The sequence below is a fragment of the Carex rostrata genome, chromosome 20 (assembly GCF_964058835.1).
Source record: "Carex rostrata chromosome 20, lpCarRost1.2, whole genome shotgun sequence".
Taxonomy (NCBI): domain Eukaryota; kingdom Viridiplantae; phylum Streptophyta; class Magnoliopsida; order Poales; family Cyperaceae; genus Carex; species Carex rostrata.
In genome coordinates this window covers 6,385,126-6,411,507 of record NC_135937.1, presented here as the reverse complement: position 1 = coordinate 6,411,507, position 26,382 = coordinate 6,385,126, and the positions used below count along the sequence as shown (strand labels likewise).

At 35.1% G+C, this 26,382-nt stretch overlaps 3 protein-coding genes and 1 pseudogene across 3 annotated transcripts; 2 read left to right on the top strand and 2 right to left on the bottom strand.

The window, feature by feature from the left end:
• Positions 1-379: 379 nt before the first annotated feature.
• On the bottom strand, positions 380-7,474 carry LOC144572403 (65-kDa microtubule-associated protein 3-like). The gene is made up of 13 exons (XM_078321972.1): positions 7,429-7,474; positions 6,524-6,614; positions 5,762-5,968; positions 5,084-5,326; positions 4,384-4,584; positions 3,737-3,892; positions 2,971-3,130; positions 2,647-2,798; positions 2,163-2,250; positions 1,877-1,950; positions 1,564-1,638; positions 1,103-1,283; positions 380-636 (listed from the first exon to the last, which is right to left on the bottom strand). The coding sequence occupies exons 2-13, from the start codon at positions 6,593-6,595 to the stop codon at positions 446-448; spliced, it is 1,800 nt and encodes a 599-aa protein (XP_078178098.1). The 5' UTR covers positions 6,596-6,614; positions 7,429-7,474; the 3' UTR covers positions 380-445.
• A 1,390-nt stretch (positions 7,475-8,864) lies between these two features.
• On the top strand, positions 8,865-10,218 carry LOC144572835 (uncharacterized). Its single transcript, XM_078322509.1, has 4 exons — positions 8,865-8,898; positions 9,099-9,210; positions 9,501-9,561; positions 9,901-10,218. The coding sequence occupies exons 1-4, from the start codon at positions 8,865-8,867 to the stop codon at positions 10,216-10,218; spliced, it is 525 nt and encodes a 174-aa protein (XP_078178635.1).
• Positions 10,219-11,446: 1,228 nt separating this feature from the next.
• Positions 11,447-12,359, bottom strand: LOC144572834 (BTB/POZ and MATH domain-containing protein 1 pseudogene; annotated as a pseudogene).
• Positions 12,360-22,280: 9,921 nt separating this feature from the next.
• LOC144572744 (uncharacterized) lies at positions 22,281-25,881 on the top strand. Its single transcript, XM_078322420.1, has 4 exons — positions 22,281-22,317; positions 24,212-24,323; positions 25,408-25,468; positions 25,541-25,881. The coding sequence occupies exons 1-4, from the start codon at positions 22,284-22,286 to the stop codon at positions 25,823-25,825; spliced, it is 492 nt and encodes a 163-aa protein (XP_078178546.1). The 5' UTR covers positions 22,281-22,283; the 3' UTR covers positions 25,826-25,881.
• Positions 25,882-26,382: the final 501 nt, after the last annotated feature.

Sequence of the window (26,382 nt, the reverse complement as noted above, 5' to 3'; positions counted from 1 at the left end):
ACTGTTCTTTAATCTTGCTTGATGTCAAATGAGAACCAAACTATTTATATATATGTAATGAACATGTGAAATAAATTAAATTATTAATTCTTCTCAAATATTTAGAGAAAATATTTGCACAAAAGGTCTAGGACTAAATATAATATCTAAACAAATCTTTAGCCTTGAAGTACCTAATTTTTAGAAGACGGCCTCAACTTTAGACTAATACATTGTTGATTTAATTTGGATTTTGGACTAATGGAGCAGTGTTGCCTATATTCAACAGAATCCCTTCAACACAATATCAAAAGAAGAGCACTAACTTGGTAAAATTAACACATTTTGACCACCTACCACAATCACCTCATTATCAACAAATGCCTCTAGAAGCTCATCATAATCAACAATAAGCCTCAATTATAAACATACAGGTTAATTGTAAAATTCCAAAATAACATTCTATTCAGAAAAATGTAGCAGATGACACACTTTGGGGCGTCGAAATCTCGCCATCATCGTCATCTCCACCATTAATACCACCATTTACAACATCTGATTTGGACGGTGTCGATGGCCGGCTTCCGTTCTCTGATGAACATGGATCCAGCTGACGTCGTTTCGCTGTCCCTAGTCCACTCAAATCTGACCTCCTACCTGCGTACCAAACGGGCAAATAACTAAATAAGTAAACAGACGAGTTAATGGGATTTAATGCAGTATTTTGGTGTTATACATGAATTTTCTTAAATTGTCATAATAATATGAGATGATTCCACTATGAACCTCATAGTTACTGTTCATAGTTTTGATGTGATAATTATATGAATTATTGATGTAAACAATATGATACTTGAACCCCATTCAAGACATTTTTTAGCTCCACCCATGCATGAGAAGTTGTGTCAGATATTATTATATCGTCCAAGTCTGTACTAAATAAACAATCGAAATTGAAATAAGACCTCTGTTCCATTGGGTATTTATTATATTATTTAAATCCGAGTATTCAGAAAAGGGAAAAGAAAAAGAAAAAAACATAAACACAAGATAATATGTCAAACTCTTTCTCTCTAGTTTCAACTCAGGAGTTAAGAAGGACAAAATAGTGATGAAATCTTACTGCTGAATGCCGTGCACCCTGCATTTTCGGCCTTCCTCGCTGATCGGGGGGTCCCACCTAGAGATGGCTTTCTCTCTTGGCGACCTGACAGGGTTCTAGAAACTTGTTTCTTCAGGCCCATCAGTGGACCTGCTTTTGGGCTATTCTGTACTTCTTGCTCCGTCTTATGTTTCCTTTGTTCCTATATTTTTATTAATAGACGTAACTTCAGAACACCTACTAAATTCAAATACACTGGTACAGACCAACCCTGTCTACTATGGTACCATTCTATATTCTCTAGATGTAATATTAAATTGATTTACCTGCTTTCATTTGTTGCTTTTAGAGGTTTCATTGGAAACTTTGTTTATTTTCTTTTCTAAATTACTTTTCATTGCCCTTGTATGATAATCCTATATATAACAGTTGCTGTCTTATTTTATTCCTATTATGAAAAATATATAGGAATGCATATATACCCTCAGTCTTTTTTTCTCTTGTTCTCTCTCCTGCCTCTGGCATGTGTACTCTTCAAGCATAGCAACAAGCTCCATCTACAGCATTTGACAAAAAGAAACAGTAATAAAATTTCAAATATTTCCTTTGGATTTCTAATACCCCTGAAAAATCTCAAAATATCTTTCCTTTCCAAAAGATATACAAACAACTTCCTTTTTCTTTGGTACTTGTGAAAAACAAAGTGCCAGGGATTTATGAATGTTATAACAAAATTTGAGTTTTTTCAGGGGTTAAGGACATAATTTTTCCTTATAAAAATAGAACTAGACATACACCGTCATATCTAAACTCCATTCCTCTCTCTTTCTCCCAAGCCTTGGTTTTGGATACTAGCACCTCCACCATTCCTGACCAGGATAAAAATAAAACATATATAAAAGAAGGAAGCTGAGTTGGAAGTACAAAAAAAAAACACCACCAAAATAATAATATTTTTATAGTACAAGAGTCTACGAGTTGATACTAGTTATGCTGCCGCATTGTCAGGGGTTTTTGGTTAAAATTGCAAAAGAAAAGAAAATTATAATTAGTTTATGAATTATCTGAAAAAGAAACAAACCTGGGATCTTGCCAACAACAGAACGAGCTTTTTCAGCCCTCTTTAGTACTAGGTGGGCCCCTTTGGATACATTGTACCGGTTATCATCCTGGAAAATATTAGTTATTTATGAACACATTCACAGATTTAAGTGGTATAAATGTGCTGCAATGTTCCCCATTTTTTAGTTATACAAGTATATATGGTACTTTTTTTATGTTATACAAGTATTTTTCTTAAGAAAATTCATTTCTGCACCCCATATTAATAATTGTTCCTGACTCCCATAGTTTTAATTTTATACTTTTAATATGATCATATTGATATTAATATTTGATATAGCATTTGATCCCCATTCAGGCAATATTTAGCATGGAAATTCTTATATTGAAATAAATCTATTTCCAATATTGTCAGGCATTATCATAAATATTAGTATTTCTACGAGCACATTTCCTATAAGAATGACGAAAAGAAAAAGAAAAAAATATTAACAGGTACACACTCGGTTATACTCTTCAAGCCAAGCCTCCTCTTCACAGGCTGCTTGCCATTTCTCAACCCTTTCGAGTATCTCTTTTCTATTGAATGCATCCTCTTTTGCATTTGAAATTTTAGTCTCTAGGCTCTCTAATATTGCCGAAGGGTCACTAACTCCTGTACATTTGATAAAAATTTAGACCCGTTATATTGTAAAAAAAATAATATCTTAAATTACACAATAAAAGCCAAAAATCCAAAAAAAAAATGAAGAAGAAATTTGGTCAAGCTGGTAGTGAAAACAAAACCATGCTGATATTACATTAGATTAATATATTAAAAAAAATACCAGTTTCTAATGCGGTCAATATGGATTCAATCTCTGTATTAAATCTCTCTACTATGTGGGCACGTGCTGAAATGTCTTCGAGCTCTAACTTTTTCTTCAATACAAGATCTCGCATTTTGCTAGTCTTGAGGGTCTCAAGCCTCTTTACTTCATTTTCAATCTGAAATCCACATAATTTCAATTGCGTAAGTTTAAAGGGGCCAAGTGCAAGGTTAGCAAAAATTATGTGCTCAATGTAAATACTATGGATCAATATCTTCGTTTCCAAAGTCCAAACAGTCGATCTGAACTATTCAATGTGATCTCCATTTGAAAATGTACTTGTAGATCAAAATTTTACATTTTTTACAATTTTGTTACCAATTTTTTAGATGGGTAGATATACACTTGATCTAAAAATTCTAGACCATTCAAAACTAGTGATATTTTACCTATCTAAAAAAATTCTAAAAAATGTAAAATTTAGTCTGCACGTACATTTTTTTTCATATGGATCTCATGTTGAACGGTTTAGATCGACTATTTGAACTTTGAAAACTAAGATATTGATCCATAGTACGGATTAATCCGCGCTATACATAGTACCATAGCCTCACTACCCCACAATACTATATACAGTACATGGTTTCCTCATTCTCACTGCCAAAATCGAAAAAAAATTGGGCTACTTTTCAGGAGGACCTTTTCATGAATTTTAAAGCTTCATGGCACATGAAATGCAGATAACTGTCAAATGGCACATAAAGCGGAAAAAAGGGAATCTGACGTTCTTTAAAAACTGAAGAGAGAGAGAATTGGGTTCAGTTATCTCATCCTCTGATGCAGCTATGTTCGATGCAACCTCCCGGAAACATTGCTGCTCTTCAACAGGAGTGTCCATTAGTGTCCACAGCTCCAACATGCTCATCACCATATCTTGTAACTACACCAAAATTTAAACAATTTTGTTTTTATTATGAACACCTAGTCATTGAATTGAGAACAATTTATATAATAATAATGATAATAGTTCCGTCAAAAGGTCTCTTTGATCCTTGTTAACTTAATGAGGCTCCACAGGAAACATAGGTAACACTTTGGAGGGAGATGCCATTTTTGAATGGGAAAGTTATTTTTACGAAAGTTCAAGTCATTACATGTATATGCCATGTGGTAATTTAGTTAGTTCTTTTACAAATGAAAACTTCCATTTCTGCCCCTGCAAAATGTAGGTTTATACAGCTTTACAACTATCGAGAGCTATCACCTGTAACTTTCTCGACTAATTTCCTCAAAAGTAAATTTAAAACACCCAATTTTTGATACGTTTGAGCATATTTTGAAGAAACTAGTAAAAACAATTTCTTTTTTTGTTTTTGAGATTTTGCAGATTATGCATGAAATTAGTCCCTTTTATTACAAACAAAAACTTACTTTTTCGATGCGGCTCATCTTAAGGACCCTTAGTCTGTCAGTCTCAGACACCAACCGTTGGATCACACCATCACTTATATTACTGGCTGCCACAGAAGATCCAAACTCACCCTTGAGTATTTCCTGGGAGTCTATACCCAGCACCAGGCAGAGGGAGTTCAAGGAATTCAATAGTTCTCCTACTTGCTTTGTACGATTAACCTAGAAAGTAAGAGTAAAAAAATAAATACACACAACATAATTAAGATGATAAAAGGATTCCATGCTCCTTGTGGCCAACTACAATTATTGTACTAGTTCAGGTATGCATTTTTTTACATTTTTTAAATAGTAAATCGTTATTTTTGGCTGGTTCAAAAATCTTTAGATAAGGTGATTTTCTACACATCTTAAGAAATAGTAAAAAAAATCTAAAAAATGAAAAATTTATTCTCCAAGAACATTTTTATATGGAGATGATGTTGAACAGGTCGGATTGATTGTTTAAACTTTGAAAACAGAGATATTGATCCATAGCACAAACTGTTTTGCACTTTGCAAAATTTAATCATCTTAGGACTATTCTGTAAATAACTTTTTCTTATCAATGAAATTGTCGGTGAGCCAATACTCACTGACCTTAAAAAAAAATCATCTTAGGACTATGGTGCTGGGAAGAGATACTATACCTAGTACTGGTACAAAAATTATACAGATATACCTTCTCTGTCCTAAGATACTCCAACTGAGATTTGAGCTTCGCTAGTTTCCCGACAGAGAGGTCAGATTCGTCAAAACCTACCAATGGTGTATTGTATGGCTTGATCTCTCTTAGTATGCTGTTTATTTTTTCTAATATTTCAAAAAACTGAGATTTCCTTTCTTCTCTTCTCTGGCGCATCGCTTCTAGCTGTGGATAAATTGCTTCCATTCGTTCTCTCAAGCACATGTTACTTGTACTGACCTGGCACACAACAAAAAAATAAATAATTTTGTTTAAGTTTAATTGGCAGAAAGCCATAAAGATAAATAAGGAGAAACTTATATTGTCATTAAGATTTACTCTTCTAAATTCTCAGCATAATTTTGCTTCTGAGAGATTAGTATGCCCCTCCAAAATTGAAAAATATTCTGGACATCTCTAATAAAATGTAGGAAGTCATAATGCATAATCTTGCAAGATATAAAATAATCTGTAATACCATCCCTCTTCATTTTCTTTGACAAATGTGCCAACTAACCATATAAAAGCAAAATGAACACATACGTAATATACACACAAAAGAGTGAACACATACATAAAATTTATAATTGGTAATGTAGATACTGGTACAGTACTAAACAAAAACGGTACTGCTAATGTCCTCAATAATTAATTAAGAAATTATAGAAAAAGTACCTCCCTAAAATGCAAATTCGGGTCACCAATTGCAGCACTGATGGCCCTAATCTCTTCCTCAGAATCTGTAATTTCTCTCTCTAAATTGGCCTTGAGTTTCTTCGCTTCTTCAATTGTATTCCTATAGACATTTAGGCACTGTTGTTGTATCTCTACAAGCTTTATGTCCCTTTCTGCATTTGATTGGCCGATCTCATCCCATATTGACTGAAAATTTTAATTTGTGAACTATATTATATTAGGAAATAGAGATGCTATCTAGTAACATTTTTTGGTGAAGACCTGAATTTTTTGTGGAATTTGAAGATCACACCAAAAATTTCCATATTTGACGCGAACTATTAAAGATGGGCGGATTTACATGGAGTGAATGCCCCCATTCATTTTCAAAATCCCCGTGATTATACATGATTTTTCTATATAGTTTAGGATAAAATGCTAAAATTGACCCCCATACTCAGCATGGAGATTTTATATAATTGACCCCCATAGCTTGATAGTCTGGCTCCATCCCTGATAAGATATCTGTAACTTTCAACCATGGTATAGAAGAGGATCCTCCATTTAATATTGACATTTTTCTCTGCTCCAAGATTAAAAATCAAGGTTGACTAGGCATGAGCAATACAGGTGTCAATTTGCAAATTGGATGAAACCTTCAGTGGATTGTGTAGGAAAAAAAAAAAGCTAAAAAGCCCATTATTTTCTTAATAACATGATAATATGATATTGAAAAAATAAATAGAATAAAGAGAGAAAGACCTGGAGCTCAGAAAGAAGGCGACCACTGGTCACCTCCATTTGTAGGAGAAAATCTTTTGGAAAGATGAGCATTCTTTAGTGCAATTCCTTCCTTTTCATAAAAAAAAGAATGTCTTATATACCATCATTATACAAGAAATACATCATGTACCTACAAAGCACAACAATAAGTTTTCTTTAACATATTCTTCCAATTTTTTTCACCAAAAAAAGGAAAAAAGATTGAAGCGAAAGGCAGAAGAAGGCCAAGTACTAGTTAAAATAAAGAAGAGACAGATCCTGGTAATAACCCTCCAGAACCCCAAAATATACTATTTATTCTTTATAAAAAATAAAATATCCTATATGCGTTGAAAATTTTGTTATCCACATAATACTATTAAAATAAAAGCTACATTGGATTTAACAAATCTTTGCTGTTGAAGCTAACAATGAGTGTTTTTAACAAAGAATCTTCAAGAATGGAATTTACACATAAAACCCCACAAAACTTAAACAAATTACTATATACGTTATTGCCAAGCCATTTCCTAGTTCAGCTAAGCGGTCCTTGACACTAATATGCACCCTTTCAAGGGCTATATAGTGAAATTTGCAGGTACAATGTTCTTTTTTATACAAAGAAATGATCTTTTCCAAGGACCATACAGTAATTTATGTCAGCTCAGTTGAAAAAAAATGTAAGATCCATCGTATCCTAAATTGAATAAATTGATAGACAAAATGCATTTTTGGCATTCGAAATTCTCTGGCATTGTGAAGAGAATTTCCAAATAGCTCATATTAGAAGAGATTCGAGCTAAAATCAACAGAGAGGGGCAAAAAACTTGAACAGACAAAAAAGAGATTGTTTCTCAATGATAAATTAATTTAATAAAAAAAATGAGGAATTTAAGGGAACAAACCACATAATAGAGATGCAGTGGCTATTGAGGGGAAATCACTTGAAGGAGATAAACAGTGTTTTTTTTTTTCTTTAACCTTCTTTATTTTCTTTCATGATTTTTGCGGTGTTTCTATGCAAAACTGTTTTTTCTGAAATCGCACTAATTTCTCTTATCTAATTTTAGCTATAAAAGTGTGTTGCTTTTAGTAATAACTGTCAACTGAGGTGCTTAGAAGCCAAAAAAATTAATGCATAAAATTTTAGTGGATATCTGATTATTGGAATCCAGTTGGCAAACGGTTCGGAACCAGTGGCGGGAGAGAGAAATACAGGCTCTTTAATTTCTTAGAAAATTATGAGGTTATAATAAAAAGATAAAAATGTAAAAAAATTAAAAAGTGCTTTCTGTAATTCTGTTGGATCAAATATGTTACTGTACTCTAGAAAAAAATGTTTATTCAACCTGTGGGTTCATACGTAATATTCTCCAGTAAGGCAGAAAAATAGGAGCGTAAACGGTTGGATACTGATCAGATACTGGTCAAACTGTATCCTTATTCGTTATATGGATATTTTTGGATACGGAACGGATATTAAATGTTACGGATACGGATCAGATATCGGACCGATACGGATTGGATATGAATATAATTCAGATGATTAAAGATAAATTACTAATATATATTATAGTAAAGAATAACATCTAAATATAATTTTTCATTAATAAATTAGACTAATATTTTTCATAATAAGTTTGTTGGTTACAAAACATATATCATATTTTCAAAACATTAGTCACTAATCATGTCATAGTGATATATTGTTCATCAAAATATATATATTTATGCAGTTTAATAAATCATTAATATGAATATGAAATTTAATAAAGAAGAGTATATTTGTTGTGGTTTAGAGATGTAAACGGTCGGATACAGATAATTACGGATAGTTAAAAATCTTTCTATATTCTTATCCGTTATATTTTTTAGATACGGATACGGATACAGATAGTCTTCGACACAGATGTAGATCGAATAATTTAAGTAATTTTTTTAATTCTGATCCAGACAAAATCGGATAATATCCGATCCGTTTACACCCCTACATAAAACCTTCTTTTTTAACCAGAGTATTTGATTGCAGGAGAGATTGGGATTAATGGGCCGGATCTTAATCGAATTAATATTTGTGCTTTAGCTCGTTCTATTCTAAAAAAAGTAAAAAGTAAAAAGGTGTCAAGCAGAGGCAAACTGGAAACCTCACAGATGAGTAATGGCATGTGTGACAAAAGCGCGCAGGAAAGGAATGCATTCCTTCTCCTCCTCTCTTCCTTCCTCTCTTCCTCCCTTTCTCCCTCTAACCCTGTATATATATTTGCTTGCTTCCTTTGCCCCAACTTAGAGTGTTCTCTGCTTCAACCAATTCTATATATTTTCTCTCTCCTAAAAAGACGACATGGGCCTTTCCCTTAGCCTCTTAACCAAATTTGGTATCTCTCTCCTCTCATTTTTGATCTTTTTTATCACTTATTTGAGCAAATTAGAGGAATAATGGAAGGGTGATTTGGTTATTTTTGGCTGTTGCACAAAATAATATCCTAAATACAATGAAAGAAAATTTCTTATTTCTAGTTTTTAATTCAGTTTATGTCATGTTATACTTATAATATTTTCTGCATTTTTTCTCCAGGGCTGCCTGGTGTAAGCTCTCTGGGAACCGATCAACTTTATGCAAATTTCTTTGAGGGCGAGGACATTACGAAGTTTGAAAATTTTCATATAGCCTTCATTGATCTTTGCAAGTAATAATACAACTTTCATGTTTCTTACATCTTTTTCATATTGACCCCTTCTTTAATGATCTCTTGTTTCATAATATAATTATAGTCCGATGAAAATGAGAAATTCCTCCATGCCCCTATAAGACCATACAATATATATATATATATTTCGCAACCCCTCCCCTATTACATATTTGATATATAGATAAAGCAAAGTTTGATTTCAGAAACATTGTTTTCTTTGAACCAGTCGGTCGCTGTGAAGACGAAATGAATAAATTAAATTATGCATCTTTTGAAATTGTTTTCAGATTTTTAAATGATGTTGTGCCTGGCAAACATTTCAAGGCTCCAACAAAAGAAGAAATTAAGGTAAATGAAAGTAATGTGATTATAAATACTTTTCTAATTGTCAGAAATAAGTTAATTAATGAATGAACTTTTGCTTTACTATATTTCTTGGTACTATTTTAATTAATAATTTTACACTGTAAGAAATCATCTGATTTGCTAGAATTCGTGCAAAGATATTAACTCAACAGAATTCATGTGAAAAATCAAAATTTATCACAACTCCTGTTTCATAATTATTTCCGTAGTTAACCATTTTGCTCATCATTTTTTTTGGTATTTACCAACTAATTTATCCATCCAGCAATATGTTGTCGGTACAATTAAGCTATTAATTTCTCTTTCCTTTGAAACTGGTAGGGTTTCCATGAGAAATGGAGTCAAACTGAACCCGAAAGAAGGAAGGAATTGATAGCATTTGTGAATGAAAAGGTGAAAGAAGTGAAGACGGATGACAAGCTAGTTATATTTACCGGCATGGTGGTCCCCGCCGGTGCAGTAGCGTTGAAAAATTCTGCAGAGAACATCCCACAAGTGAAGCGGTTCAAGTTGCATCTCATACCGAACTTTGTTTTCGTACCAACATTAACTTTTCTCGCCCTTGCCGGTGTTCAACTCATGCAAGTCAGCAGAAAGGGCAAGGAGCAGGCGACCGAGCAGCAGGCGACCAAAAAATAAGTTGCATCTCATACCGCCCAGCCAGAGCGATCGCTCCGGACCCCAAAATTTAAAGGGGCCTCCAAAAAAAAAAAAAATAGTTTGTGTGTGTATAAATTTGTATATATTAAAAATAAATGAAATATTACAGCTCAAATATTGTATGTATAAAAGGATTTAAATTATTCTATAAATACGTATGATCTATATATTGGCATATCAATCAAAAATCAGATCGGCTAATCGCTTCTAAGGGTGTTTCATTGGGTCCGGTTTAGTCGGTTTTGAACCAAACCGAATTAGTTTGGACTAAACAATTCGGGTTTTTTCGGTTTAATGGTTTTGTTCGGTTTGCTTTTTAAAACCGAATTATAACTTCGGTTTCATATCGGTTTGAAAATTTTCAAAACCGAAAAAACTGAACCGATCGGATTTTTATATATTATGAATTTGGTCCAGACTGTCCCGATTTATTTCTTAATACCACAGTTTATTTCTTAATCAATTGCTTTAAATACTTTGGTTTATTTCTTAACTCAGTTTATTTCTTAATATAATTTGGTTTATTATAAATCAATTGCTTTAAATAAAAAAATTAATATATTTCGGTTTGAACCGAAGAAACCAAACAAACTGAAATAAAACTTTAGTTCGGTTCAGTTCGGTTTGATTTTTGAAACCAAATTATAACTTTGGTTTGCCTAGTTCAGTTCAGTTGAAACCGAACTGAACCGATGAACACCCCTAATCGCTTCCATAAGTACTTCAATACCATATGATTTATAAGTAGTTTTTGTGTTTTAAAAAATAGTAAAAAAGTTTCAAAAAAATGTAAAATTTGGTCTCTAAACACGTTTTAATATGGATATCATATTGAACGATTCAAATCAACTGTTTCGACTTTGAAAATGCAAAAATGACCCGAGCCCAAATTTTCACCCGCCCCAACCCCAAGCCCCAAAATCTCTAGGACCGGTCCTGAGGGCAAGTCCTAGTTAGTAACTGTAAAATAAATGTTACATGACATCTCTCCTGCTTGTGCATAGCAAAGAATGCATGTATGTATATATGTATGTAATTGAATTCCTTTTAGCTTGCAATACTTTATTTGTGAACCTTCACATTAATAGAAAAGATTACCATATTTTGAGAAATTCGCTTAGAATTATATTTTTGTGGTAATCATGGTGATGAATGAAGTCTCGATTAAAAGTAAGTTCCCGGTATTGCTCGGGTTAAGATTTTGACATCACAATTTTGGCTTCGTACAACGCTTTTGTAGCGTTATTTTGATTATTGTAGGTGTCATGTATGAAGTCAATATCTCCACACCATATCTCTCTTCTGCAATCAATAAATGCTGAGCCATTAATTTGGTGTCATGTTTCTCGTCGCCCTCTTTTATCTCTTCAAATTCAGAAAATGAATCATTATAAATGAAATGAAGCAGAGCTTTGAACACTGGAGCTTCCATTTCTTCAATTTTAATTATTGTATCTGATTTTTCCTTCAACGGGCCAAAAAATTGTGCCGAAAAGACTGGAGATCTTGCAGCCAGAATGCACTTGTGAACACTAAAAGTTTGCCCATTCACTTCAAATGTAACGTCCGCTCCATTTCCATTATCCAAAAGATGCCCGAGTTGCTTCTGGATGTTACCAACCGGAACAACAATTTGTGCAGTTGGTTCCACCGGAAAAACTTTAAAAACACTAACAATACTTCTAATAACAAAACAATCATCCTTGATCTTTGACTCCAACAGTGCTCTTTTAGAAAATGAGCTATAGCCCCAATAATCTGAGGTTTTGAAATTTACAATTTGTGATGTTTCGCTTAAGATTAAAGGACATCCACTTTGGTCTAGAATAGTAAAACTAACTTAATTGTGCCTTTACCCCTTCTGATTTGCTTTTGATAACAAGAAACAACGATATGTCATCATTTTCTGCTGCAATGGAACCATTTGGGTAGTAATGGATACTCCAATCATACCCACCGACATCAAAAACGGTTGATTCGAGAAATTTACCTTTGCCGATATCCTTATCTAAAGAGTATCCCACAATGCTAAACATATGCGTTCTCGTCACTTTTTCTATTTGTCTTACACAACCTGTGGTTTCTAGTGTTTTAGCGGCATATTGTGTGAAGAGTGACATGGATGGATATATTTAGAGAAGAGGAATGCAAGTAGAATTTTTTAACTATTGAACAGAGATTGACATGGATATATATATATATATATATATATATATATAGAGTTAGGCTGGGGTGCTATGGATAGCATAGTGGCCTCTATGCTACGGCTCAATATTCGAGTTTTCAAAATCCAAACGGTCGATCCGAACCGTTCATCTTATTCTCCATATTAATATCTGCTTGGAGACCAAATTTTACATTTTTCTGAATTTTTTTACTATTTATTAAGTATTTTACAAAATTGTTGATCCAACGGTGGCTGCACAAAACAGTAAAACCGTTGGATTAGCAATTTTCAAAGTGGCTTAATAAATAGTAAAAAAATTCAAAAAATTATAAAATTTGGTCTCCAAGCAAATATTAATATGGAGAATAAGATGAACGGTTCGGATCGACCGTTTGGATTTTGAAAACTCGAATATTGAGCCGTAGCATAGAGGCCACTATGCTATCCATAGCACCCCAGCCTAACTTTATATATATATATATATATATATATATATATATAAATGGACTTAGCATTTAGCAATAAATATTTCTTTGGAAAGATGAAGAATACGAGTGGTTTTGACGGTTTATCTCCTCTGTTCATTGTATATTACCTTCTTCGGGCGTTTATAATAAAGAGGTAATTCTTCTATTTATTATTGAATAATGAAAAGGCGCCTGTCCGTTTATACCCTCTCTAGATGCACCGTTTTATGTATAACAAACCCTTTGTATTCTGGAATATATATATACACACACACACTATCTCTACTGATGCACCACCTTTTTTTTGGTGTTGTAATCTCCTGCTTATTTAAATACATATTTGGAGATGGAGGGGTCATATAAAAAAATTGCACAAATACAGATAAAGCAGGAAAGAAACCACCAAAATTTGATAATCATCAGTCAAGCTCAAAATATTGAATTCCTTCAAATTGAGAGGGTGAATTAATGCACATAATTTCCAATTGTCCTGCATTTTGGTAGCTCCTTGAAACGGTTCTTAACAGATATCTGACTCGCTGTGCTTAAGCTTCAAGCGTGAACCAATTCCCTTGAATACGCTCCATGCACATCAACATGTCAATAGTTGACTTGACTCGACCAGATAGAAAAGGTCATACAGTTGCCATTTTTGAAAGGTGATGAGTTACCTCTCAAAAATGAGAAATTTGTTACCATTAGATAGCAAAAATATTATACACCGCATATAACTGTTTTATTTTGATATATAAATATTTTTATTATTAAAAAAAATTAATGTGGAGACATGATAAATGTACAAAAATTGAAGGTATTTGAACCCTCATCATTATATATATTGTGTAACGAGTCATTTTTGAAAGGTGATACAGTTGAAAATAAATTTATATTTGGAGATATATGTTGATATGAAGATGTGATATAATTTTATTCACAGCTCAAATAAATATGACATAACTCTAATTTTTTTTCTTCTAACTATTAATCCAAATCACATGAGAAAACTTAAAGTTCTTTTATGATTTTGTACGTTACCAAAAATTTTTTAAGACAAATTAGTAATATTTATTATTCATTTTTACTTTTTTTTTTGTTTTGAAAAATATTCTAGCTAATAGAAACACAAATCAGAATATCAATGACATCCTTCTATATATCGGTTTATCTTACTCGATCATACCATATTCAATAAGACAAATACAAATAAGATTTTTCTTGTAAGCTTATAATTGATACTTCTTTTATTTGAGTTGTACAATTTTTTGACAAGGACACTACACCCTTGGGCATAACAATATAATGTCATGCTCGTTTCATTTACCCTTAATTTATGGTTCTATTTGAGCAGATTCTGATTTCATTTGGTCGAATATATATATGTGATGTTGAGCTTCCTTGTAAAAACTTAACTACAACATTATACATCTTTGCAACAATAAATATGAGGAATTTTATATATACCACTGAAAAATTATGAAATTACGTATTCTCTCCCATAAATTCTTTAATTACTACTTTATCATTCTAAATTCAAATAACACATATATTTACGGAAGATGTAAATATTTTTCTAAGGAATCGAAACTTCGGCGTTGATTGAGGAAGCTGACCAAGGATAGGTAGAATGGTGAGAAGGAGACTCATCTCTCTGGGGGAAGGATGGATGACCTATCAGAGACCTCCACGCCCTACAAGACACTTCAACCGCGTCAGTAGAAGGAAAGGACGACAAGGGGTACCTTTTAGGAGTGTTCATGGCGTGGGAAAAGGCTTCAAACAGCACTTCAGGTCTGCTCCTCAACAACTCACTGCTAAAGGACGATGGAAAGGTAAGAGATCTTTTGTCTCTGTAGAACATAGGTACACTCCCACACACGACTTCTCTGCTTTATTCCCATTGCCATCTCCCATCGCCGCACATCTTTTCAATCCTTACAAAACAACTAACCACAACCAAACTACAAGACCATGCACCAACAGAAATACTTCTCTCCCATCTCCATTCCAAAGAACTTTCTCAATGACAAGAAAGAAAAACGCCTCTTCTAACCCCAGACTACACCTTTCTCAAAACCAAAACCACACTGTCATGACTAAGAACACCTCTCACTCACCAGCTAGCTCATATGCTAACATCCTGAGCCGCCATAACACCTTGCCTTACCACATTACCCAAAGAACTCACCCATGGCAGCTCTTCACAGACCAGAACCCGTGGTCTAGTAATGGCCCTGTTACCACTGAATGGGGGTCTCAAGTCGACGATACTCCTGAGGAGTTGCCACTCCCACCAGAACCAAACCACCCAAAATGGCGTGGCCGGTGCTACAATTGTTTAGCAATTGGTCATGACCAAAGTGAGTGCACCAAAAGAGAGAGGGTATGCGCGATTTGCTGGGCAAGTGGTCATGAGGCTAGATCTTGTGCAAGACCTCCAAAACCGAAGTTCAACCCCCTCATCCCTAGAGGCAACCTAGGCGACGACAAGATGCCAGAGGATAGACCCCACACAAACACGATATTTATGCCAGAGTCGACCCAAATGCAGAAGAATAGGGCCGAGATGCACCGGGCAATAGTGGTAGATGCACGACTTCAGCCGAACCACGACTTACACTCCATTCAAGAGGTGCTAATGGCTGCTTGTAACACGGCGTACCCGTTTCCGTTAACACACATGACGGGAGCACAGTATCTACTGCTGCTGCAGCCGGGAGTTGATCGACGCACCTTTCTCATGTCCCACTCAAAACAACTAAGAAAAATGGGGTATATCACATACACATGGAACCCGGCGGTTAATGGGTATGTCATGAATCTTAAATTCAAAGTATGGGTAGAATTAAGAAAATTGTCACCACTTGAATGGACTATTGAACATATATTGGCTGCTGCTAGTTCTTTTGGTATAGTCCTTGACCATGCCGAACTAATAAATGTGCAATCTTTTGAAAAGTTAATGTTGGTAGTAGCAGTTACTGATCTCTCCTGGGTGCCAAAAAATATAGTACTATCGATAAGAGGTTTGGGTAGAAACATAAATGTAAAGGTGCATGGGTGGATAGAGGAGCCGGTGCAATTCTCTACTCCACTCGACACGACACCCTCGGCTGAATTCTTTGAGGATGTCGCAGCTGAAATTAACAAACCGGTATCCTTCTCGATGCAAGATGACTCGGGAATAACCGCGGAAGATTTTGATACGTTGTATGACGTATGGGAGAACATGATAGACGGGGGTGCAAAAGATAAGATAGATGAAATGCTCAGGAGGAGCAAATTCTATGAGATCAGGCGGAAGGTGGCCGAACTAGCAACCATTACTGCTCCACTACTGACAGCCAAGGCCACTCCAACCAAAGAGAAGAAGAAAGGGATTTTACTGGAAGGGTCCAGTTCGCAAAAGAATGGAGAGGAGGAGGGAAACTCTAACGGTATTGCTGTGGTTGTCGAGATAGCAGGACAAGTACACCATGCGCCGCTAGAAATTCAAAAAACACTGACGGTAATTAATTCTCATGGTACGGGGCCGACAAAGGAGAGGGGGCCACTTGTAACACCTCAAATAGACAACCAGCATGTCGAAATTGGGCAAATTAAATCAAAGGATTTAACTGGGCTTGCTGGAGAGGCCCAAACAATTAATACAATTGAAATTCAGCAAGTAGCACAGCTGGGAATTAATCCGAATGGGATTGAGGTAATTTCGGGCCTGGAAATTCCAGAATTAAATAGGGCCCAGCTTGAGGAAATTTTGGGCCTTGAAATTCCAGAATTAACTAGAGCCCAGCTAGAGGGATGTTCGGGCCTACAACTTGCAAAAGAGGGGAGTTTGGTGAATGAAAACACAGGGCTGTTAGAAGAAGAATTTGAAGAAGAGTTTGACGAACCTGAAGAGGATTTTCAGACCCAATACGAACAAGCTATGAAGGAAGCGGAGGATAATTATCCAGAAGAGTCAGAACCTCAAGAGATAACAGAGGAGCTGTATCCAATACTGACTCCGACGGGAAATGGAGAGTATAATAGCGAAGATGAGTTTCTAGGCATGGAATCAGACCCTACAGAAAATTATTCTGACAGGATGGATATTGATACTTACTGTCTCCAAAGAGAATCCGGGGTTCATGAGGATCAATTAAGAGAAATGAAAGAAAATGCACAAGCACAGGAGGCGGCGGAGGTAGAGGTTAACTCAGGGGAGGAACTTCTAAATTCGGATCAAGAGGATTATGAACCTAGTGAGGAGTCTACACTCAGACGTAGCAAGAGGATTTCCGAAAAGGGAGGTGGGGTCTCATATGCTGCACCGAAAAAAACTAAGCAGAAGAGGAAGATCACCAAGAAAAGGGTCCCTAAATCGAAAAAATCAGAAGAAGAGCTGGTAATTAAAGCTCTACAGGAAGAGACAATCAACAGGGTGCCACTGGATGAAGGCACTAAGAACATGGTCAATAACTACTGTGGAATCATGTCTAAACATGGGTTCCAAGTCGGTCAGGGATCGAAACCACGAAGGGGGGCTGAAGAAGATGGAGTTGTGGCTAAGGAAGGAACTGGTTACAAATACCATGAATCGGCTTTTGAAGCTTTGGAGTATGATTCAGAGGAGCAGCTCTCGGATAACGAGAGTATTGACCTCTCTGATTAGGTAGCAGAGGGTTGTAATAGGTCCATTACTGAGCATTGTTTAGCTCCTTTTGAATATTTTGTGCTTTTACTACTTTATTTTCTTGCTTTAAGCCGTAACAGTTTCCTTTAGAAACTCCAAAATGTGTAATGGACCAATGAATCTTAAATTTAAATTAAACTTTTTGAATTGGAATGTTCGAGGGTTGGGAGATATTAATAAATGTGCGACGGTGAAAGACACTATTATAAACTCAAAATGTGATCTCTTTTGTTTACAAGAAACAAAATGGAGTGACCATACGATATTTAGAGTGAGGCAAGTGTGCCCCTCGAGATTTCGTGAGTTTATTGCACTTGATGCTGAAGGGTCGAGAGGAGGTGTGGTGCTCGCGTGGAGCACTGCATACTCGTGTGTGACAAAATATGTTAACAACTGGACCGTAAGTGTGGTCCTTAGAATTGGTGACTTTAATTTTTTTGTAACAGGGGTATATGCACCACAAGAAGATCGAACCAAATTGCAATTTCTACAAGAGCTGAGGCAGTTAAGAAATTTAAATAATTATCCATGGATCATAATAGGTGATTTCAATATGCTCCGCTCAAATGAGGAATCCACGGGAGGAAGCAGAAATGCTGGTACAATGCAACAATTCAACAATTTCATCTCGGATGAGGGGTTACTGGATGTACCGCTACAGGGAAGGAAGTTCACCTGGTCTAGTAGGCGACCCAACCCAACATTTTCTCGATTAGATAGAGCACTAATCTCGGGAGAATGGAATGCACATGGGATGACATATAATCTTAAAGACCTACCACAGCCTGTCTCAGACCATGTACCGATCATATTGGCAATTAAGCCGCAGGGAAACATAAAGAAAAGACCTTTCAAGTTTGAACTATTCTGGCTAAATTACCGAGAAACACAGGAAATAGTGGCGCAGGCATGGTCTTCAGTACAAGAGAGTGCTAATATCGCAAAAACAGTTCAGCAGAAAATTTTTGCGGTACAGAAGGCCCTTCGGCAGTGGTCGGAAGCCAAATTCAGCAACTCTGAAACGAATCTAAACCGATCCAAGTGGGTGCTAAGGCAACTGGATTGCGCTGAAGAACACCGACAATTGAACAGCATAGAATTACAGCTCAGAATAGCACTAAAGGTGCACATTTACCAAATAGCAAGCGAAAAGGAGCAAAAATGGAAACAGCGCTCAAGGTGTACATGGCTAAAGTTAGGAGATAACAACACTGCATACTTCCATGCAGTGGCTAATGGCAGAAGAAACCGAAATGCGGTAATCTCTCTAAAAAATGACAATGGCATTGAGATAGAGGATCAACATATGAAAGAGTTCATATTTCGACATTTTAAGGAAAGTCTGGGACAAAAAAGGACAACTCGACCGGCTTTCGACTTGACTGGGAAAGTAGGGTTAAGATATGATCAACAACTGGAGAATCTGGACAATGATATCACGAGGGATGAGATACGAGCAGCTCTAAACCAAATGCCAAAGCAAAAGGCTAGTGGACCGGATGGACTGCCGGCCGAGTTTTTCCAAAAATACTGGGATATTGTCAGTAATGACCTAGTAAAGCTAATTGGAGAACTGCAGGAGGGCAGAGTGGATATATCATGCATAAACAAAGCAGCCATCACATTAGTGCCTAAAAAGAGTGGAGCAGATAAAATTGGGGACTATCGCCCAATAAGTGTTATTAATACGATCATCAGACTGATCACGAAGGTTCTAGCAAACAAACTGCAGCCCCAGATGCATGAAATCATATCTAATTCACAAACTGCCTTCGTCAAAGGAAGGTCGTTGATGGAGTCATTCCTAGTAGCCAGAGAACTGTTATGGAAGGCAAGTTCGCAAAAAACACCGGCGGTACTATACAAGGTTGATTTTGAAAAGGCGTTTGACATGGTGGATTGGTGTTTCCTCACGAACCTACTTATGGAAAAAGGGTTTCCCCCGAGATGGCTTTCAACGGTGCTCCAAGTGTTGAGATCTTCGTACTCAACGGTCAAGTACAATGGAGACTTCACAACCTATTTCAAACACGAAAGGGGTCTGAGGCAGGGTGACCCATTGTCGCCGCTGCTATTTATACTTGTTGCTGATTCATTGAATTGGTTTATCAACAATGCAAAGTCGATTATGCATCCGCAGGTTCATATCCCCACTCAGGTCATACAATATGCGGACGACACACTAATAATCACAGAGGCACACCCGACAACTCTAAGAGTGATAACACAGATACTAAACACCTACGAATCTCTTTCGGGGTTGAAAATTAACAGAGGAAAGAGTAATTTTGTACCGATTTCAGTTCCGACCGGTGCAATACAGGTAATAGAGAGCATCATTGGTAGTCCGACATCACAGCTACCAATGAAATATCTAGGGTTGCCACTGACGGTTAGGAAGCCGAAAAAGGAGCACCTTCAGCCAATTATCCTAGCAATTCATGAGAGAATAGCTAGTTGGAAGTCAAATTTATTATCATTTGGGGGAAGGTTAATACTGGTTAAGTCGGTTTTATCTGCACTGCCTCTGCATTTTGCACAGGCCTTTAGAATACCGAAATGGGTTATAAAACATATCGACCGCCTCAGGAGGAGTTTTCTTTGGAAGGGTAATGCTGAATGCAAACCAATCAATTGTCTGGTAAACTGGGAAAGAGTATGTGCACTCAAACAAGAGGGAGGAATGGGAATAATTGATATTGCTGATCAAAATGCAGCGCTTCTGATCAAATGGCTATGGAAATTACACCACCAGCCGAATGGATTGTGGGCGAAAGTACTAGCACAGCTACATGACATATCACACCATAGAGATATCGACACGCATGGTTCGTACTTCCTTAAATCTCTATCGGAATTTCATGAGTTTTTTGCTTGTTCGATGGAGATAGATGCGGTCAACAACCAAATCAAATGGAGATGGACAAGGGGAGCCGAATTCACTACAGCCTCTACTTACAAGGTAATACACCGAAAAGGAATTAGGTGTAGATTCGCAAAAGCGCTGTGGAAGCTAAAAATACCAACAAAAGTAAGAATTTTTTGTTGGCTACTAATCAAAAACAAACTACTGACACGACAAGTTCTGAGGAGAAGGGGTTGTATGGTGAGTGAGAACTGCGTCATGTGTGACTTAGATGAGCTAGAAACCCGAGACCACTTATTCTGGAATTGTACTTTCGCCAAGAGGTTCTGGCGAGGGTTCCTTGCCTCCATAAATATTATGGTCCCAATAAACAACAACTCAATTAGAGAAGCATGGTGGGAGCATAGGCGGGGGCTCTCAGGAGAGGCCAAGAAACGATGGGATGTCGCTTGGGCAGTAGGAGTGTGGGCGCTGTGGAAGGAGAGGAATCGGAGGATTTTCTCTCAGGAATACAAACAAGTGATGAGTTTAATTAATGAATCGGTACAAGAAACTTTTCTTTGGAGATCCAATTGTTAAGAGGGGGTTTGTAAGGGGAAGAATGGGTACTCATGATCAAAACCGATCATTTACGGTGCTGATTAGTGCTTTATTTACTATTTAATGTGTAGGAATTGTATTAGAAAAACCCACTTGGGGATGTAAATAATTTTTTTTTTTATCAATATATTGTCAGCTGGCTTCTTGCCAGCTGACCTTCAAAAAAAACACATATATTTACCCATAAATTCTTTAATTACTACTTTATCACTCTAAATTCAAATAACACATATATTTACCGAATATAATTAACAGCTCATCACTCCAGTGGCTTGTCAGGAACTCAAGGCCGGTTATGCATACACGGCTAGAGTGAAAACAATGTGACGTGCTGTAACTAAGTTAATTTTTCAGGTGCCATGGCCAAAATAACAAGGGATTGTCACAGTACGCGAATGGTCATGCCAGGTGAGTCACGCCGTACTTAAACGTACTGTAAACAAACGTGACTCGTGTGACCATTTAATCATAATTTATGTTAGTTTATTCAACATTCATCATTTGATCAAGATCTAACGGTTCTATTTATAAGTTACTTGCATGACCACATGCCGTGCCGTACCGTGACTAAATCTTTTGTGTGACGTGCTGTGTTGTGCCAAATTGTCTAAAGATGATCATGGCATTTTTTATATATACCAGTATTATAAAAAATGGTCATAACGGCCGATTATATGCCTGTTTAATCATTAATGACGGTAAAACTGCTATAAATACACTTTTTGGAGGTCTATTAGTGGATATTTCCGATTAATCGGTTGTTTATTCTCGATTATTCCTAATTATTCCATTTATTCTTGTTTGATCATTCGTTTACCCATCTATTTTCATTTATTCCAGTGATTATTTAATTTTACATTGTTTTTTTGTGACTGTGTAATAATAAGTTTCATAAATCATATATTGCAGTTTTATTTATGCTTAGCTTTACATTCAATTTTTTATATATGTTTTTTCTTCTTATTTACTTTGAATTAATTGATTAATTCCTCTATTATCTATATACCAACGCCATAAAATCCTTTTAGGTTATTATTATTTGTTTTTTTTTTTTGTAAAGCAGCATAATAGCATCCTTGAGACCTTGATGCATAAGAATTTTAGGTTCTTATTATTTGTTTTTTTTTTTTTTGTAAAGCAGCATAATAGCATCCTTGAGACCTTGATGGAAATGTCTGGAGGCAACGAATCTAGATATATAAATAATTACTTGCTCTAGTTAGGTTCTCTCCTCCTGTCTCTTTCTCTTTTTGAAAAGCTCCATCTCTCTCCATGGGTGCTCATCAAAGCTTGCTGCGTGAAAAAGGTTAGGATATAATTTCTACAATTTGTATTCAATAATTTGTTTCAATATGTTTACAACTGATATCCTTTGTGTTCACTAATTATCTATGTATTTTTAAATCTAAACATTAAATTAATATATTTAGCAATATCAATAATTTCTTTGGTGAATTTCACAGAAAAAAAAGAACCATTTCAAGAGTTATTGTTTGGGTAAATTGCATCGGAGGTCACTAAACTTTGTTTTTTGTTACGAATTGGTCACTCAAGTTTAATTTGTTCCTCAGTAGCCACTGAACTCTATATTAGTTTCAATTAAGTCACTTTATCACATTTTCTATTCAAAAAATTGTCGTGGCGTCCACCTCATCACAATGATAACTTGTGTAATTTCTTTTTGAGACATGAAACATTTCCCTCCACTTACCCCCTCTTCTCTCCCTTATTTTTTCGTGTGTGACTCTACTTCTCTTCTATTCTCTCTTCTCTACGCGGTCTCCAAGTAAAAAAAAAAAATTCCACGCTCTCTTCTTTTTTCTCTTTCTCCCAGCAACTCTGTCTCTTCCTTCTCTTGATTCAAAACTAAAAAGAGCACCTAGAGATAAAATTAAAAAAAATAATAGATTATCTACCTGCCCACTCCTTTTCGTTTCTTGAAAATTGAAAAGATGGAGGACCTATTCATAACTTTCCTCATCTCTCTCGACAATTCCACATCATTTACCAATAAATTGAGAATCCTTCTTGTTTCACTGCCTTAGCCCCAATTTTACCAGCAAAAACTGTTGACTACTCCTTGTCCATTTGTGTTACTGTTCCATTACCGACCGCGGTGTGTAAGCGACTACTTGTCCAATCTCTGATATTAATTATAGCACAATAAATATATGGCAATTTATGTTATTTATTTCTTGAGCGTGATAAATCTTATATTTTCTGAAAGTTGTTTTTTTAGTGCAACTACAAAACTGAATAAATCTTGTTATATATTTATTATGTTGCTATCAATACCACCTTGCATTATTTTTATGTGTATCAAGCCTTCTGGACCAAATAAAACAAAGAAAGAAAACAACAATTAAATCAATTTCGACCCTTTCGACCATTTCCCAGTTGTGTCTATAATATGTTCAACTCTTTATTTATAATTTATCATCTATTTTCTTTGATTTGCATATATACTTTTGGATACATCCCAATAGATAAGATATATATTAATTTTCTGTAAGAAAAATTAAATAGGTGCAAACACAATAGCATGGTTTTTGGGTTTCACAAAGAAGAAACACAGTCTGGTAGGCGAAATTGAAATGGAGCCGCCATTTGCTAAAATAAAGAGAAGAAAGGGTTGCTGGGAGAAAGAGAGAGAAGAGCGTAATTTTTTTTTTTTTGACCTGGAGTCCAGAAGAGAAGTAGAGTCAGAAAGAAAAAAATAAAAGAAAGGGAGGAAGAGAAGAGGGGTAAGTGGAGGGAAATGTTTCATGTCTCAAAAAGAAATTACACAAGTTATCATTCGTGATGAGGTGGACGCCACGTTAATTTTTTGAATGGAAAATATGACAGAGTGACTTGATCGAAACTAATACAAAGTTCAGTGGCTACTAAGAAAGAAATCAAACTTGAGTGATTAATTCGTAACAAAGGGCTAAGTTTTAGTGACCTCCGATGCAATTTACCCTTTAAAAAAATATAAAATAATTTCTACTGTTGTATGGCACTATGTTTTCTATAGCTTAACTTTACCAGTAGCTCTCTAAAAAGAAATTGTAGAGTTCAAAATTTTCTGTAAAATCATTTCTATATAATATGTATTATTGTAAGACCCAGTAATTTTCTTTTGAGTCATTATATTAAGTCAATTATGCCAATTTTCTGGATAAAAAAAAATATTGATTTCGATTTTGCCTTTCTTTTAGGTGTTCAAGCCATGGACAAGATAAGCATAAATAAAGTATACGATAAGTACTTCATCAGTAAAGAAATTAAGCAGTTTGAAGAGTTTCATATTGCTTGTATCAATTTTTTCAAGTAAGTTACATCTAATTGCACAAAATACAAAATAGCAAATTGCAGGAGGTTTCTTGCTATTGTTTTTGTATGAAATGGAGACATAAACTACCATACCAGAGGGGAATTGTTTCTTGTTTTGTTTTCTTTTTTCTTAAGAGATGGAGCATTATGAAAGTAAATATTACAAAAAATACAGATCTCTGTATATATATGCATGTTTTGCAATTCAGAAATTAGAGTTGTATTTGTTAATTTTACTGTAAAACCAGTAATTTGGCATCTGCTTAGCAACTGTATGGTACTTGTCATCAAACATTAAGCAGTTGACCGTTACCAGAATAGTGGAGCAGTGGTAATGCATGCTGATACCAGCAGGAAATGTTACCAGTATGTCTTGCCAGAGATAATATTTTTCCAATTTATTAATACAGGATCTGTATTGCCTTATAAAAAATTCTTTTGTTATTTTTTTATCAGTTGGGTCAGTGTCTTTTATGCTGCTGTTAATAAAAAAATAGTCTACTGAAACCAAACAGTAGATTATTTTTTCTACTACCAACCCCTAAAGCCTATCAGAGAAAAAACTTGCCTTCATAAAAAGTCTGACAGTCTCGGTAACTTTTACAGAAAACCCCCTATGACTCTTAAAATCACAACTGAAAAGCAACTAAAGTATGATATACTCTCCTCATATGCGCCTTGTGCTGTTATCATGGTCCAAATAATTTTCTAGTTGTTACTTTGAGGTTTTTGTACTTTAGAGAGAAATTAGAGATTAAATTGCATAATTAAAATGAGCTGGCCAGCATTCTTTAGCCGGGCTTATCTGATTGGGCTACTTATATTTATTTGCTTATTTGTATCAGTTGAGCTTGATATGTAGAGAATTTACAAAAAAATGCCTTTATTATCCCTTCTACAAGTGATAATGTCATTAAAATTGCACTAACTATAACTATCTTTTTAAATATAACAATTCAAACATCAATACATTGTTATATACCAGCTGAGAGTGCCTTCAGCTGTATTTCTATAGAAAATGCTTAATTTTAATTTACCATTTGAAGTTTTATTAATAGTGCTTATTTTGATGGCATTGCAGAGATTTGACATCCATACTTCCTCAGACTCAATACACTATACCAACATTTAATGAAATTGAGGTAACATTTCAAGCCTAAGATTCCATATGATTTATAAGAAATACATATAATGAAAAGTTGAATTTTATTCAGGAGTTCTATAGAGGATGGAAAGATCTCAAAGAAGAGGAGGAGAAGAAATCGCAATTTTGTGATTTTATGAAAAACAAAGTTGTTTACTCTGACACCCATCACAATGCAACACTTGTCACTGCAATTGTGGCCCCAGCTGCTGCTGTCATAGTGAAAAAAACATGGAAAAATACACCCTTATTAAATATAATTCCTCTTCATTTCATCCCTAGCTTTTTGTTTGTGCCTTCATTTACTTTGTTGTCTTTGATTGGGGTTAAAGTGGTACATCTCTCCAATAAATGAAAAACTTGATTATCACAATTATTTGTATCAATGAAAATTTAACAAAAGTTCTATTTGATTTAGTTTGTTTTTCAGTCCAAATTTTGCCCTTTGGATTTTATTTTTTTGCATTTCTTTTCAAGGTTTCAAATGAATCTCTACTTTAATAGTAATCAATTTTACAATGAAACATGTGGAATGTGATAGAAATATTATGACATCTCTAAAGGAAATTGCATGGAATTAATGATCGCCCCATATATAGTCATCACCCAAAAAATTATACTATATCAAATTAGACAGACAAGATAGATTTTTTTTCATTTTTAGAAAATAAAAAATTGAATTGTCAGGGAACAAATTGAGTTTTTTTTTCCTCATGATTTGCAGGGTGAAGATTTTTCAGCTCCTAGTCAATATTGTATGAACTTATTAGGTTTCACACAAAAACATATTGAAACAAATTTAGAAAATTCACACCTTTAAATTCAACCATGTATAGATATGTCAGAATTAGATTAGCCATGGATCAAACTAGCTATATTGATAATGCACTCTCTTAATTTGTTATTTATAAA

Excerpts from the sequence above, each read along its gene's own strand:
- LOC144572403 (XM_078321972.1), bottom strand. The coding sequence starts at position 6,595 with ATGCTCATCTTTCCAAAAGATTTTCTCCTACAAATGGAGGTGACCAGT. Across the intron at positions 3,131-3,736 it reads CTCTTCAGTTTTTAAAGAAC|ATTGAAAATGAAGTAAAGAG; the intron begins GTCAGATTCCCT and ends TGTGGATTTCAG. Across the intron at positions 1,951-2,162 it reads TGTTGTTGGCAAGATCCCAG|GAATGGTGGAGGTGCTAGTA; the intron begins GTTTGTTTCTTT and ends TATCCTGGTCAG.
- LOC144572744 (XM_078322420.1), top strand. The coding sequence starts at position 22,284 with ATGGGTGCTCATCAAAGCTTGCTGCGTGAAAAAG. Across the intron at positions 22,318-24,211 it reads AAGCTTGCTGCGTGAAAAAG|GTGTTCAAGCCATGGACAAG; the intron begins GTTAGGATATAA and ends CCTTTCTTTTAG. Across the intron at positions 24,324-25,407 it reads GCTTGTATCAATTTTTTCAA|AGATTTGACATCCATACTTC; the intron begins GTAAGTTACATC and ends ATGGCATTGCAG.
- LOC144572835 (XM_078322509.1), top strand. The coding sequence starts at position 8,865 with ATGGGCCTTTCCCTTAGCCTCTTAACCAAATTTG. Across the intron at positions 9,211-9,500 it reads GCCTTCATTGATCTTTGCAA|ATTTTTAAATGATGTTGTGC; the intron begins GTAATAATACAA and ends AATTGTTTTCAG. Across the intron at positions 9,562-9,900 it reads CAACAAAAGAAGAAATTAAG|GGTTTCCATGAGAAATGGAG; the intron begins GTAAATGAAAGT and ends TGAAACTGGTAG.